At 45.3% G+C, this 15880-nt stretch overlaps 2 protein-coding genes across 4 annotated transcripts in view; one reads left to right on the top strand and one right to left on the bottom strand.

Annotated features, from left to right (window-relative positions):
• Window positions 1–15880, bottom strand: part of LOC120952582 (RNA helicase aquarius) — a 40063-nt gene that overhangs the window by 22588 nt on the left and 1595 nt on the right. The gene's annotated exons all lie outside the window — the stretch shown is intronic.
• LOC120952583 (probable G-protein coupled receptor Mth-like 5) lies at window positions 1361–15868 on the top strand. 3 transcript variants are annotated; one of them, XM_049606574.1, is made up of 4 exons: window positions 1361–1516; window positions 11375–11869; window positions 13637–13764; window positions 13859–15868. In XM_049606574.1, exons 2-4 carry the CDS (start codon window positions 11686–11688, stop codon window positions 15026–15028), a joined length of 1482 nt encoding a protein of 493 aa, XP_049462531.1. In that variant the 5' UTR covers window positions 1361–1516; window positions 11375–11685; the 3' UTR covers window positions 15029–15868. The 3 variants fall into 3 exon arrangements, with proteins under 3 accessions (XP_049462531.1, XP_049462533.1, XP_049462532.1); XM_049606576.1 differs by lacking the exon at window positions 1361–1516 and adding an exon at window positions 1543–2273; XM_049606575.1 differs by lacking the exon at window positions 1361–1516 and adding an exon at window positions 6917–10394.

Raw genomic sequence — 15880 nt, 5'->3', positions numbered from 1 at the left:
TAAAATATCTTTAAATAATAGATTAAATCTTAAAGGTAATAGATAATTTTAATTACGGTTAAGTTAATGATATACAGTATTTCCTCGAGTTATTCAAATACAGCCAGAATTCAATTGTTGAACGCTTTTTAGTTGAACGCTCAATAGTTTTTTTTTTTTTTTTTGAGGCCATGGGAGTGACTAACTGCTGAAAATTTTTACAAAACGTGAGCTTTGGACACTTTTTTGAGCTTATGTCAAAATTTTGTAACCTGGAGCAGCCTGGAAATAAAGTTGACAAAAGTTGACAAATAGTGACAAAATTTTATGTTTGCGAAAAGGCGTAAACAAACAGCTGGCCCAGTTGTGACCCATTGCTATGATCATAATGCATGTTTCTATTCGATTTATGTATCTATTTAGTACTTCTTAAACAAAATATCAATGATATTCAGATTGTTTGAGCTTTTTGTCGTTCTTGTGTAGATTTTTGATGCGGCCACGAGAAAAGCTCTTTTTTGCAGTTGACAAGCAGTTTTGACAAAGTTGAATTTTTTTTTCAACATTTCGTCACCTCCGTGGCGCCGCCGCGCCATATGGCGGCATGGTCCATTTGGGGTTTCAACCCATTACGGGCATGTTGTTAAGTCGTACGAGTGGACGACTGTACCACGAGACCGGCTAATAGCTCGATAGTTTGCTGGCAGTTAAATTAAAAAGCATGCGTTTGTATGGAAAACCCATTTTTTGACAAATTTCAAGGTCCATACATTATTACAGCTCGGTCCCCGCTTCACGGCGCGACGCCATTTGGCGGAATGTCTGGTTGCACGGTGACGCACATTTTCACAAGTCTGATATCACGTTGTTGATAAATGGCTATTTTTTATAAAATTTAGTACTTTTATGCACTTGATTACTTATTTAATACATACTGTATGCTAAAAAAAAATTTCGTATCTTGAGTGTCACGTAACGCAGGAAAAACTGAAAATCAAAATAATTTAGAACCAGCCCAATCCAAAATGCCATAAACTGTTCATGAAGCTCAACCGCAATTTTAAATTGCTATAATTGTACAGAACCGCACCAGCCCTCATAAACCGAACCAAACGTTACCCGTTTACGCTACGCCGAGTAGAAAACTTGAACCATCGGGACGCTACCTGCGCAACACACTTACAGGGATCTTCAGCAGCTTTAAAATATTACAGTTCTTCGGCTTCTTCGACGAGTAACAAGCAAAAATGCGCTATAATAATTAATTTAAATTCATTTCCAATATAACAGCACAAAACACTATGTTTCTGCCAGTTGTAGGTTTAATTTGTACAAACTTTAGTGGCACCAGTTGCAATACCCCGCAGGTTAACACCCATTTCAGCACGTCCGAGTACCCCTGCCATCCGCGGACCAGCTCGTGCGTGTTTGCTGGTTTGTGCGTTGTTTGCCCGTTTGCCGGCATTGAGTGTGATTTTAGCCGTCCGTCGCTGCCCACATCCGGCCGTGGTCCGGCACAGTTAACACAACAAAACAAGTGAGTCAGCAGCAGCAGCAGTTATTTAGAGCTTCTCAGTCACTTGCGTGCCCAGATTCCCGTGACCGGCGCTAATAAAACGCGTTAATATACATTCCATTTTTGGATTCGTGTGTTAAAGAATTTGCCGAAAAAAGAGGATCCGCCGTTCACCGCAAACACAGTCGTGTGTGTGTGTGTGTGGGTCCCTGCAGAAGCTGGCTGGGCTGGTGTGCCACGAAGCCGCTTAGTTTACCGGCCGTATAAATAAGCGAGAAACAGACGTAAAAGCGAGTTTACGCAGCAGCACAAAAGAGAAGGAGCGCAATGACGACGACGACGACGCCGACTACGATGCTATCATAATGGGTTTTTGGTTGGGCTAGCCAGGCCCGGTTTTTTTTTTCCTTTTCACGCTCCATAGTGTTGGCATTCATGCATACCCGCTGTATGTATGTGTGCATCTGTGTGTGTGAGTGTGTGTTGTATGGTGTGGCATCTGGTTTTTGGAAAGGAAATTCATAATGAGGCACTGGCAGTGACTGCGCGTCCAGGTGAAACGCTCACGCTGGTTTCCTTCTTCGCGTACATGTGTTTCTGTGTGTGTATGTGTGTGTGTGTGTGTGTGTGTGTGGGTAGGTCTAGTGTGGCGATCGGGAAATCAAAGAAGGAAGTTTGCCGGGATAAAAAAAAGCTATAGTGCAATCCCTTAACCCGAGGTGTATGTGTGTGTGTGGTGAATGTCACAAGAAAAATCAATTATGCTGCAGGAAAGTAGGTAAAAGCGAAACGCCGGGCTTGTGGTGGTAAACAACGTGCGAGCAAACCCATCAACCATCAGCGATCCGCGAAAGCTTCCGTCGTCCAACATCGAGGAAGAGGGAAAACGAATAAAACAAAAACCAAACACAACGCCGGGCGTGTAGGTGTGCCCCCCTACCGTTTGGCCCAATGCATGGAACGGAAACGGAAAGTTATGTGTATTTGTTGCTACACGCGCGCACTGGTGGAATTGCACGGTTCGGTGCAAACAAACACACACACGCGCACATGCTGAGTGCAATGCATCGCTGCTGTCCATGGTGACCGCGATCCGCGCGCGATTCAGTGTGTGTTTTTGCGCCCACAAGTCCGTGGCGAAGTTATGAATCGCCTGCTACGCACACCTGCTACACCTGGATCGTGGATTTAAGATTGCAAAGCAGCTTGAGCGAACGACCAGGTGGTGTATATGTGTCTCTCTGTGTGTGTATGCATGCGTTGTTTGTCATCGTCGATCGAAGAAACCTCCGCCTTCCCAACAGCAGCAGCTGCATGACGTCACAAGAGATGGGGAAGATTAGTCACGGTCGTTTACTGTCGTGATTGCTCTTCCCAGAGGCCGCTCAATTACCAGTAACGATTGAGCGACTTGTGACAATTGCGACAGATCGAGGCAATAGTATCGCTGTTGATCGATTTCGATCAAACTCTCCAGGCAATTGATTTGCGCCCACGGTTTTATCAGTGGTAAACAATAAACTTCTTTAAGGCTTATGGCTTTGCCCAGTTCCAACAATCGAAAGTGACTCATGACGAGAGATTGAACGTTAAAAAAAAGCATTGCTTACTTAGCCTCCGATGGCCCCCAATCTCTGGACTGGAGTGACATCCCAACCACATGCGGGGCATGATGGTTCAAACAGCGCTTCATGCTGTGTGTTCCCCTCGTTTCCGCTCAATGTTTGCGCTGTTTGTACGCGACTACATTACCATGACACATAACCGCATCCCAATGCGGGGCACGGCGTGCGCGTGTAACATAAACCCCTTGACGTTTATTAGATATACACAACGAAGAAGTAAAAAAAAAACCCTGCTTTAGGACCTAAGGGAAAGGAAATGTACGTGTGTGCAGCCGGCCGGTGTGTGCGCTTACAGCTCAGCGCCAAAACCCCCAAAGCATAATTTTGCAAATATGCGATATGTTGTGTATTTGTGTGTTTGAACACACAAAACCCGTAAATTCAAACATATACCATTCTCGTCTCGTGCCAACTATCGAGCACAACAGCACCATATGACGAAGGCAGTGAAAACAGAACTTCCGGTTACGCTGTTTGACTGGTTTCACTTCCCTGCTTGACAGAACGCTCTTACTCTGTTGCCGGTTCGGTGGGAGTCTGTATCGAATAGCGTAAAAGGAACACGCTTGACGAGAGATGCAGTTTTCAAGCTTTCAATGTGCACGGTGGTTCCTTATGTACATATACTCCTACCGAGGAAAAAACACCCCAACGCACAACATTTATGGATTTTCTTTCTTTAAACCGAAGAAAGGAGGAAGAAACGGCGGCTTATACCCGGCTTCTTTTATGTTGAATGGCTCTGGTTGGGGCGCGGCTGGGTTTGGCTGATCGTCTCTATTGAAGCGTCGCCGCGAAATGGCTTCTTCCGAGGAACCAACTGCTCGATCCAATGGGCGCCTCAAGTCTTGGCGTGCAAGGTTTTACTTTATTCTTATTTTTAGATTCGACTCTATCAACGCTGCGCTGACGGTACTTTTTAACATCTGACAAACTTTTACAAAGGTACAAAGAGGAGGCATAAGCAGAGAGAATGGAAGCCGCCGGGCAACAAGCTGATTATCACCACCGGTACAGGTGTGAATGAATTGCGCACTCAACAAAATTTTGGGTGAACACATTGCCATGGCCATATGTAAACCCCACAGGACACAGGCAGCAACAATGGCTGCAAGGAACAAAGAATATTGTTTGCGACAATATTACACTTTCGGGAAATTCCGTTTGTCAACCTACAATCGGCAAGGAATATTTATTTTTTCTTGATTCTGAATTCTTGCATCGTTGGTATTGGTACACCAATTAGATTTCTTTTGCAAACCGTTTTTTTTCAAGCCGTCATCTATGTTAAAACGAACAAAAGTAAACCTTGCGACACGTACACCCACCCAGCATTAAGTTGGCCTCAATTTTAAGTGCCTGTGTACCCACACCCTCTGAGGTGGAATAGAAATTGGGACCTAATTATTTAGCATTTTTTCGCCTACAAACGACGTCCTCGCATTGGGGTTTGTAAAAACATCTGGTTTATGTTTTTCTTCTCCCTCCTTTGTGGCTGTTTCCACACATTAGCATCTTTTGGCATTTGAAATTCACAAAACCCGGGCCGGTAGCCAAACGCACACATACTAATATCACACACTCTAGCACACACCAAGCAAACACCGGCGGTCGAACAAAAAAAAATGGAAAGCCACATCAAGGCAAACCGCCCAAAGGACAAAACGAAAGTATTTAAATGATTGCACGCAAACAGTCGTCATATGTCGGGTGAAAATAGACCCCAACCCGATGGGGGTACTACATACAATCGTTATTTGCAGGAAGAAAAAAAAACTGCCTGCCGAAAACCGCAAACTTCCTTTGCCCAAAGGAGAAAGGAGGGACAGTTTGTTTGCACTTTTAGCTGTGATAAAAAGAGAAAAAGCAAAGCAACAAGTCAAAAGAAGAGGAAAAGAGGAGAAAATAATTGACAAAAATGTTGGCTACCCTTCGCCAAAAAAAAAAGAAAAAAAAACATCAAAAAGCCACCAACGGCGTTCGATGAGCGTATGTGTACCAGCCGGGTGCGAATCCTGCCGAGCTATTAGGTGAATCGGCTTCTGTAAAGCGATGTGGACTGCAAAGAAGATCGTAAACGAATTTTCTCTTATTTGCCTACGTGTGTGGGGTTGTTGTTATACCATCCTTCTGGCAAGTCATCGACCGTGGTACGTTTCGCAACTGTCACTGGTTAAAACGGGGACCTAACTAAAACGGGGTCTGAACTCCCGCAGAGAGACAATTTGGCATAAGATGTCCATATTTTTGCAACAAATTTGTCGCTTGCTTTGTATAATACGTTTTAAATTTCAAATTTTTGAAGCATAATTTGGCTTCATTTGAATCGCATTTACCCTCATAACCATATTTTGTGTTTTGTTTTACATATAATCCTGGACGGCGTCCTTACAGGGTCTCATTCCGTCCACGTGGCACACTGCTTAACATTATTCCCCAGCCGCTTGAAAACAATAATAAAACTCTCATTTCTATTTCAAACAACAAACGCAGCTGAGAACAGAAAAATAGTAGGAAAACTACTTTTGCGCAGCAGAGCGTAGACTTTAATCCACCTGTTCGTGCACTGCACCTTTGCACAGCAATGGCACGGCACCGGAATGCGAATGTAATATAATCTGGCGGGATTTCCAAGTTCGTGACATAACCCTTAGCGAGATAAGGCAGCTTTCTCGGGCGCAATTTCCCGTGCCCCAGCAGCCGGCGGCCGGCGACAAACAACATGCTACCAATTTCCCGCCGTGCTGCTTCTCTTGCGTGCGGCGTTGAAATATGCGGAATGCAAATAAAAGTGCAAACAGCCCCAACAGCGAAGGGTAGCCCCGAACGAACCCATAATACCACCCTTGCCTCTAGTGCACGTGCAGCATAACTCCTCCGCGGGCGTTGGAATAAAATGGTCCAAGGAGAGAGTATGTATGTGTGTGTGTAAAACAAACGGGCGTTGGGCGTCGTAAAGCATAATAAATTGTACCTATGGCAGCTATTATGGTACGTCCCACGTGTGTGTGCCCCGTCGTCGCCGAAACGTAAAGACGAATGGTTGGGTGCTCCTCCTGCTGCTGGGTGTACCGTCACCATATTTTTGGTGTTTAAATTTGTTCTATTTTTTGCCATTTAAATGAAATATTTAACGGTATGTTACAATTTTAGCACTGCCAAAACGATCGGTTGTGTGCTGCAGCACTCAAACAGGGCTGGGAGAAAAGTACCGTCAGACGACCGGTACATTATGGCGCGGAAGAGTCTCTTCCCAAATAAACGACAAGTCGCCGCATATCGATAGGGACAAAGTATGTTACTAACCTTCGCTCAGTCTCTCTATCACTCTCTCTCACTCTCTCCCTCTCTACGCGTCCGGAAGAGACCGGAAAACACACAAAATCTAATTTCCACCATCCTTCCCGGTACGGATGGAGCGGATCCTTTGGAGAGGTAAATGTGAAATGTGAAGAAGACACTACCGCAAACAAAAACACGCGAGCGCACGACCACAGTGGGTTTTCTTTTACAACAGGATCAAAGCAAAAAGCGCACCATTTGTGGGGCGGTTTCGCATTTTCGTCTGTGTGTGTCTGGGTCCTGTTACTTTCTTTTTTTGTTGAGGCCGTTTTTATCGTTCTGGTTCTTTGGTTCCTGCTAAGATTCTCTGCATACGCGCGCAAGATGACACGTGACATAGTTAAGACGATTTTCGTAGGAGCAGCGAATGGAGAGGCGTGCGTTCGTCGCGTCTGTTTTTCTTGCTACAAAAACCAACCCAAACGGTCTGATTTTTTTTTGTGATCATCATATTCATAAAACCTAAACACGTTCCAATATCACCATAAAATGGGCAACAAGATAAACAAATCAAAAGCGTTTGTTAACGTACCAAAAAGAACAGCCTTAAACCAACAAACTGTTCGTTTACACCCTCGAAAACCGCGTCAAGTTAGACAAGCAAGCGAAAATGAAGCGATATACAAAAGCATCGTTTTAATAAAGCGATCCAAAAAGGTTCATATTGCTACAGGGCATTGGTGGCTGCCGTTGCTCTCCTCTAAAGCACAACGCGTTTCCTATCGCTCTCGGGGCCACTTTACTGCCCTGGTATGCAAATGACTCTATTCTATTCTTTGCCCTTACTTCCGTGTCGTTACGTTTTATGTAGCTATAATGCAGGTGTGCAGCTGATCTGGTAAATTTTGCACTTTATAGAAATCGAATAAAGCTATGGTATGTGGCACACTAGTAGTGACTCTTGGCTGGTGCTATATCTAGCAAATTCGTTCTAGCTATTTCGTTCGCTAGAAAGATGCAAACATATCCTGCAGCATGATGAGCATAAACCATCAAAACCCCTCCGACAACGGTAATCATCCATCGGCCAGCCACAGAAGCCACCATGTATGAATGGTTGCTAATAATCACTGCACACTATCGCCAGAACAAAACGTTCCTAAACCACACATGGACACACACACACACACACACACACACACACAGAAACCCCGGGATAATTAATCTTCATCAGAGGTACAAGGATCAGCTGAACCGGCACAGCACTACACAGCGTTCACCGGTTGGTTTAGTTGAGAATACCGGTAAGGAAAGGACGGCAAAGAAAGAACGTGACCTGCCAACAGCGTCTTGCAGACCCTAAATGCGTCCTTCCTTTTATCGCGGCATAGAATTGCGGGAAAGCTGCTCGGGAAATCTCTTCCACACACAGACACACACACACACATACACACACACAATTTGCGCTGACAGCAAGCCATCAAAAACATCGAACCTTTTGGTCGTCGTCGCCGTCATACTCTGGCACATTTAGAAGTTGCAAGATTATTGCTCGCTCCAGCCTCTGGTAAAAGAACAAGTAGGACCAAATCCTCCCCACTCATGTCCCTTGTAACCGTCAAAACCGGGTCAGTGCAAGGGCGAAAAAGAAGCAGCAGCAGCAGCAGCAGCAGAAAAAAACGATTCTGGAATTTATGACCCACCAGAACGACGGCGACGTACGTTGCTCTGGTTTGCAGAATCAGATCGCCAGAGGGATCCCACGTTTGGGTGGCTAGCCCCTCAAGGTTTTTGATGTATGTATGTGTGTGCTTATGTATACCGATGATGAGCAGCACATATTAAGTATTGCGAGATGAATATTAATGTTTTACTGCTGCTATTCAGTCGATGGCGGTGGTTTTGGTTGTCCTTTTAGCATTCATAGCCGCGCGCGCTTCAGCTTCATTTCATTCTGCACACATAGAATCTTCCTATCAAAACAGCATTCCCGGGACCCCGTTTTGGGGACACTCTAATGGACCTGATTTGATACGACCGGTCGCCCGCGTACCTTCATCCATTTATGAGTGGAGACAATTATTGATTGATTTTTCTTAACATATTTGTAGACAATGGCATCACGCAATGGCGCCCCGGCCAGTGTGCCAAAACGTACTCTGCGTTACCTTCAAGTCAGCGCGCACTGGAGTTCTTGAGTATATATATATAAAGCACACGGGAGAGAGTGTATGTAAGGGGGCATTAAGGAAAAGTGTCCCATCCTTCGAGATAGCACGGAGAGTGTTCAATAGAAACAGAACCGTTATTGTTTTTATTATTTATACCGGCTCGTTCAGTTCAGACCAACAGCGCATCAGCAGCCCGGTGGTACCACTTGTATTCTGTCTCTCGAACCTTATCGGGAAAGAACACCGTTCGGGTTTGTGGGACCCGCACTTAAAGCCTGCACTCTCCCGCAGACCCGCTGGGAATGTTCGATTAACGTTCTTCCATATCCTGTCCCCGCTCCAAACTGGCGTCCGAAGATGGGACCCACACAAACAATTCCTTGTTGCTGATGTTGATGAGGTGGCTCCGTGTTGCAAAAACTCGGTAGACATTTTCAGTCCTTATACTATACTAACTCGGCCAAACGGGACCTGATGCTGGTCGCCGTCAACGCCGGCTGCGTTCTTATCATCACGTACGCATCGTTCGCATCGTCGTCCCGCACAGACCAATCAGTCCCCGGTGGAACTGGAGGGAGGGGCGCGCACCATGGCAAAGACCCATATCGAGAGAGTATCGTGTCCCCCAGTAGTTTGGAATTGGCAAGATAAAAGGAATGCGAAAATATCTTCAAGATGCTGTCGTCGTTGCTGCTGAGGTGGGGGGGATCGATGTGGCCGACCACAGATACATAAAAAGTGTAAAATTAACAACCGGCCGCACCTCGCACCGTGCCGCACACAGGGAGGGATGAATGGATTCTTTAACACGCAGAGTTTTTGCTTGGACCGAACAGTAATTTAAGTGGCTGGAAGTGGGACACTGATTCCAAAACCGATATAAATAACGGATCTTGCCTCAAACAATTCGAAAGTATATATTAACGCAGTGTGGCACACTAAATTCTCGTTCATTTCGTCATTGCAAGTGGTGCGGATTTTAAGCACGTATTTAATAAAATCCATGGTGCTTTTCTGCTAACAAATCTATCAAACAAGATGGGAAGCATCGTCGAATTACAGCCATCCCTGGAACTGGGGGGGATGAAAACTGAAACGCATAATTAATAGTACACCACCACCAATCATGCTGTTCCGGGCAGATGATGAAGCGAGCCGAGTGGCATTTGCGTGGCTGACTAAACGAAACACAGTGAAGAGCATAAATAAGTAATTCCTACCCGTCAGACGCTAAGCTGCGCTGCTCTCTTTCCGCCATGCGAAGGCACACTTCACAAAGCAGGAGGAAGCTTCATTCAGCTAGAGATGCCATCTACGCAAATGACAAACATCAAATCAAACACACGCTCAGAAACAGGACACGCAAATGGCCATCCACTCAAAGGGTTCTTCCACAATCCGTGCACAGAAGGGTGCTGCTCGTCTATACACAACAAGAGCCCGGCTACCCAAGCTAACGACCAACCGGTGGCTTCCAAACCGTCTCCTGACCCACCCATTGCTCCTTGGGTCGTCAATCAAAACCCGTTGTGGTCGATTGGCTGAGTGTGCTTTAGCTATCTGGTCGGAAGTTTGGCTAAGAGAACTAACATTAGCATAAGCTTATGGTCTCTTTACCACCCAGGTTGGGGTGTGTGTTGAATTTGTCCTACAACAATTGAATTAGATCGCGAACAAACACACACAGTTTTCGCAATACAATGTTTTGTTGAAAAAGTACTAATGTATTTTATTTTAAAAGCTCCTCGAAATGTCCTCCCATCACGTGGGATCGTCGTCATGGTTGATTTTTCTGCACATCGGCCATCAAATTATAATGAGGTGAGATAATCCAGCTCCCTCATTCCCCAGTACGATTTGTTCAATAATTAATCCTTCCATCCCCGAGCAACGTGAAGTTTATAATGCTCCTCTCGCACATATTCTACACATACCCGGCTCATTAGCAAAACAACCTTTGTGCTTTGCTGCAACAATTTATGGTACGCAAGAATGGAGAGATTTCGTCGCCATTCTCACCAAACGTCCGCGAAAGCAATGTGGAAGTTGTTGCTCGAGGTGTTTTACCCATTAAGCCGCATCTTATTTTGATGGCGATGATAATGTGAATCACTTACTCTATAATGATCTCAATTTGTTTCTCCTTCGGTGTGAGCACCAGATACGGTAGCACACCGATAGCTACCAGCCCAGTCCTTCGACCCACAAACTTCACATGTCCCGCAACCCGAATATCGCGCGGTAGAATGAGTCGAAAGCGTCGTTCTCGCCGACGTTGTGTCGTAAAGGGTTCTGTGTGAAGTGTGGTTTTGATTCAGTGCAGCAAACCAGTGGCGCGCGGCATCGTCGTTGCCTTTTTGCAGTTTCACTGCCACGCTCTGTCTCACTGTCAGCATAAATAAATGAGAAATTTCGACGGTGAAACGGCAAACTAGAGCAGTCTCCTTTCAAAAAAAAAAAAACAAAAAGGGGTGACGAGGGACCTTTCAGTGTATATGCTGGGAATGTTTGTGCTCTTGGGTATTTGGATTTAATGAGGTGTCTGTTTATGTTCACTGCAAAGATCCATACATAAACACACACGTGCGATTCACTCGCCTGTGTGTGTGTGTTTGTGTATTTGAAAGGTTACTGTTCGAATTAGAAGTGCACTAGCTACACGCAAGGGTCCCTCACGGGTGGTCTCTTTCCTGATGTGGTACTGAATGCAAATTACAGAACAGCGCTCTTTTGAACATTGTACATTCATAATTGTGAAAACACCACGCCTTTTATTTATTTTTGTTCCCTCCCTGTTGCAGATCATCCTACGGCGATAGAACGATGACGATGCACTGCAGCTAAGAGTCAACTGGAACTACGGTTATGTCTTTGAATGTCCCTGCCCCGTCCAAACCATCTTTCACACAGCAGCGGAGGAGGGGAGCGCGGAACCGTTCATCATTCTCGTGACAAAACGAGACAATACCCAACAGTGAATCTCAACATCCGCTCAACATCAACAGCGAATCTCACCAACTTACCCCTCACAATCCACCACCCAGTGCATTTAGTGTGTTGCACGTTGTTGTGTTTCACTGCGCTGCGTGAGCGCGACTTATAGATACGCAAGATGCCAGCAACAGCAGCCACCATCTCAGTGATGGCCGTCATCGCCATTGCCATTACATTCCTTGCCGTAATGGTTGGCCGGACCGATGCGACTACAACTTCGCCGGTGCGAGTAAACAAATGCTGCGAGAAGTTTGAGGTCGTGTACGACGGAAAGTGTACGGTCGCTTCCACCGTAAATGCTAGTAAGTAATAAGCCGAAAGTGTGTATCTCTTTCGTATCCACAAAACTCCTCCCCCGTCCCGGTTGGATTAAACCGCTGCTAATCGAATCAACGTTATGGAAAAGGGTTCAAGAACGAGCAAAAGGCAATCCAAAAAGGTCGAGAGCTGCAATTGCGCAAGCTAATTAGTTTTTAAACCCGTCCCATACACGATTACAAACTGGTTGGGTAAACTGTACACACTTCGAAATGACATCGTTGGTTTTGATACATGAAAAAAGGTCCCACAATACTTGGGATGATCGAATTGCGGTTATGATGAGAACGTCTTAAGAAGGGTAAAGCAATTTTAATGTGCTTAATGATTTATGTAAGAATTTAGAAAATTATTACTGTTTTTACAGTCGTAGCGAAAGTCCCATCTTTTATGCAAACCAAATTTCTATAAAAATCAAAACTGACGGTACTTCACCGACGTGACGGCATCAATCATTATCAAATCGAACGCATTTCACTTTCTGCTCAAACAATAAATTCAATATTGCTACCACCACCAACCGTACTCGCTCGGTAAACGATTTGCCTTGCCCTCCAGAAATCATCCAAGAATAGGCCATTATCCTTGCCTTTCTTCACACGATCGGATTTCCACTCCGCCATGGAACCATGCGGTAGGGCAGCAAATAAACGATTCTACCTTTAGCATGGCGGCGGGGGATGATGACCAAACAGATGAAAGAACTCTCGATTTTATTCAGTCTAGCCTAGGATAAATAGATATCTGCTTTAAGGGAGCTATTGTTGTCGCACGCCCACTTCAGAGTGGATTGCTGTTGCTGTGAGGAACTGGTTGCCATAATTCAAGAGCGAGTGAAATGTAGAGAGCTTCCTTTGCTTTGCCTTCTTGTGTGCGTGTTCCGTTCCTCCCTCCATATTCTTATCGGAGTGTGGCAAATAAATCCATGATGCGATATCGATTCAACTGTTGATTCTGCAATCAACATTCTCGATAGCTCAATTTATAAATATTGCTTTTTTGCCAGTAATTTTAATCATACTTCAAACAAAACACATCGACGATTACGTGCTAAAGTATGTTTAGTGTAGAATGTGATTTCCTTTACTGCATTTATATACGCATTGAAAAGGTTTTTTTGTTTGCCTTTCGCTTGCAATGTGCCCTATTTTTGCTGAAACCATCAATAGAAACATAATCAAAAAAGCTTAAGAGCGCCCTTCCAATATAAAATTGAGCGGCAAAACGTCGTAGAAAGCTTTTAAAGCGTTCCACCAGCAAAAGGCGGAACTTAATCGAAATTCCATTACGTCCTCCTAACAACATGTGCCTGATTGCTTTCCGTTCTGTTAAATCGTTTCGTTTTCGAAAGTGTGTTTCCTTTTTTCGTCCATCCACGCGCTGTCGTGCTGTTTCGTGTTGGAAAAGCTTGGTTCTTTCAGGAGACATTGCCCGAAACACAGGGCTAGCCAGAGAAAATTGGCGAACCACTTACAACAGAGAGAGCTCCTTGTGGGGGCATAGGATTGGAAAAGTGATATCCAGGACGTGAGGATTGACAGTCTTAAAATAAAATAACAAAAAGTATAACATTCAATTGTGCACAGCGCTCAAGTGCAGCGCTGGCGGTAGCACACCTGGCCTAACCGATCCCACTTGCCGTACGTGACAGAAAGAACGTTGCAAAAGAAGGGAGACACACACATTCCACCCATCCGAATGACCCTCCATATATGGCCCATTTTTCATCAACAAATTCCCTCTTTTTCTAGCCGTATGGAAGCCCGAGTTCATTGGTCGAAAAGGCGAACGGAACGTGCAGGTCGACAACTATCGTTTCATCATTGGCCTGCCGGACTGTGGCACGAAACAAAAGTTCAACATCTACGAATATCACGACGTAAGCATCGAATGTTCCTGTTTTGCCCGAATCGGTGTCCTTGTTTTGATTCCTTCCTTATTTAACCCCGTCCCATTTTTCACCGGCATTTTAGAGCTACGACAAATTGATTCTCTTTCCGGACGGTCAGCTACGGCATCTGATCCTGCGCCATCATAGTTCGATGCAGGGCAGCGTCGGAAGCTATCTCGATGAGGATTACATCGATGCCGGTGACAGTAATGTGCCGCTGCTACAGTACGACTACGAGCAGGGGTTGTACTGTATGGATCGCGCTATCGGAATCGCCGGCGAGGCCGGCGGCGAACTGATGGAGGGCTTGATAGCGAAGGTATGCTCACCGAAGGAGGAAACGCATTGGACCGACAGTGATGTGATGCTGCGGAAGATTATCAACCCGATCTGCCACGGGATCGCAATGATCATACTGCTCGTCGTGGCGATCATCTACTTCGTGCTGCCGACGCTGCGCGATCTCGTCGGCAATATGGTGACAACGATCACGATGTGCTTGATCGTGAGCCAGGCGGCCGATCTGGTGCGCATCTTCACCGAGTTCAGCAATCACGTGAGTTTCCTGATTGCGGACCTGTTCTTCTACGTCAGCCTGCTTGGCGCCTTCTTTTGGCTGAATGCGATGGGCTACTACATCTGGAAGATGTTTCGCACGCGCAACGTTTTTCTGCGGGTCAGCGACGGCCGGAAGTACTGCTGGTACTCGGGATACGCCTGGGGCTGTACCGGTACGATGGCGGCCATTGCCGTGTTTGCTCACTACTTTCTCGACCTGCCCGGAAGCAATCGTAGTGTGGCTGGTGCGGACAACCAGCAAAGCGCAAGGGAAAGCTTTTTCGAGGGACAGGACAACATCAGCTGGCTGGGCATTGCCGTGTTCTTTACCCCGATCGCGTTCATCATCATCGTGAACATATTCTTCTTCGTTACAACGCTGCGCTTCATCAATCGGATGCACACGTACGGACGGATTCATCATAAGCTACGGTGCAGCTTCGTGATGTTCACGCTCATTTTTGCCACGATGAGCGTCTCTTGGTTGTTTCTCATACTTTCCTGGCTGCACTTTGACGGGCTGCTGTACATGCACATAATCGCGAATGCGTTACAGGCGCCCTGCATCCTCTACATTTGCGTGCTGCGTCAAAAGCATGTCACATTCCTAGTGAAATCGTGCTTCCGCGACCAAGCACCTCAGACGACCGAGTGGGGCGACGAGATGACATACATGAACGGTGGTGATTACTAGCGTGGTGTGTGTCTTGGGGCGCATGATAAATGTAAATGCGTACATCGATACTAAGCGACCTTCCCATGAGCCGTGGTGTAAAAGTTCGATTTCAATCACTCACTCCATCAATCGTTGATGTAAGGATAATTCTCAGTAAAATTGGAGCAGAATCCCCGTTTTGATATTTCATATGCACAAAAAAGACTACGAGTCTCAGTAAGGACAGCAAGAGGTGGACAAGTGGTGTAATAAGTCCATTACGACCGCACCATTTGCACCGACGGAACCGTCCACTGGCAAATTTTGATTTGGTACTAGTAGTGTAAAGTTGTAGCGAGGTATATTATGTTTTTTTCTTACTATGCCAGACGAACAAGAAACATGCATCTCAGGCCGATTATACATGCTTCCAGGCTTCCAAATTGCAGTATCATAGTCATAGTTTTTACACGCATACGTTGCAACCGCTACCTAGCTTAGTCATAAAGTGTAACAAGATTAGAACAACAACGTCTCCTTGTGAATCGTAGACCGCAAGCATATTTTGCTAGTATGTATAATTTTGTCAATTACTCTTTTACTCTCTCTTAGCTATCTGTTTAGCAATTAGCGTAACAATAAGTAAGATAAAAAAGTAGAGCATATTTGTATAAAGAGTAGACATATCGTAAGATAGTTTGATAAACATATTGGTGCAGTTGTACTTCTCGACACAACCAAACAGTGGCTTACCGCTATTTTGGCGTAAAAAATACTTCTAAGCTTACACAACAATCAATTACGCAAAATGATCCAATGCGTTTGTTTACAAAATACAACGTATTCGAAAATAAACGAACTGTTGCATAACAAACGAAACCCCGCTTACGT

Source organism: Anopheles coluzzii, chromosome 2, assembly GCF_943734685.1.
Source record: "Anopheles coluzzii chromosome 2, AcolN3, whole genome shotgun sequence".
Classification (NCBI taxonomy): domain Eukaryota; kingdom Metazoa; phylum Arthropoda; class Insecta; order Diptera; family Culicidae; genus Anopheles; species Anopheles coluzzii.
Note: the sequence above shows the minus strand (reverse complement) of the source record. Positions and strands in the feature narration are given on the sequence as shown.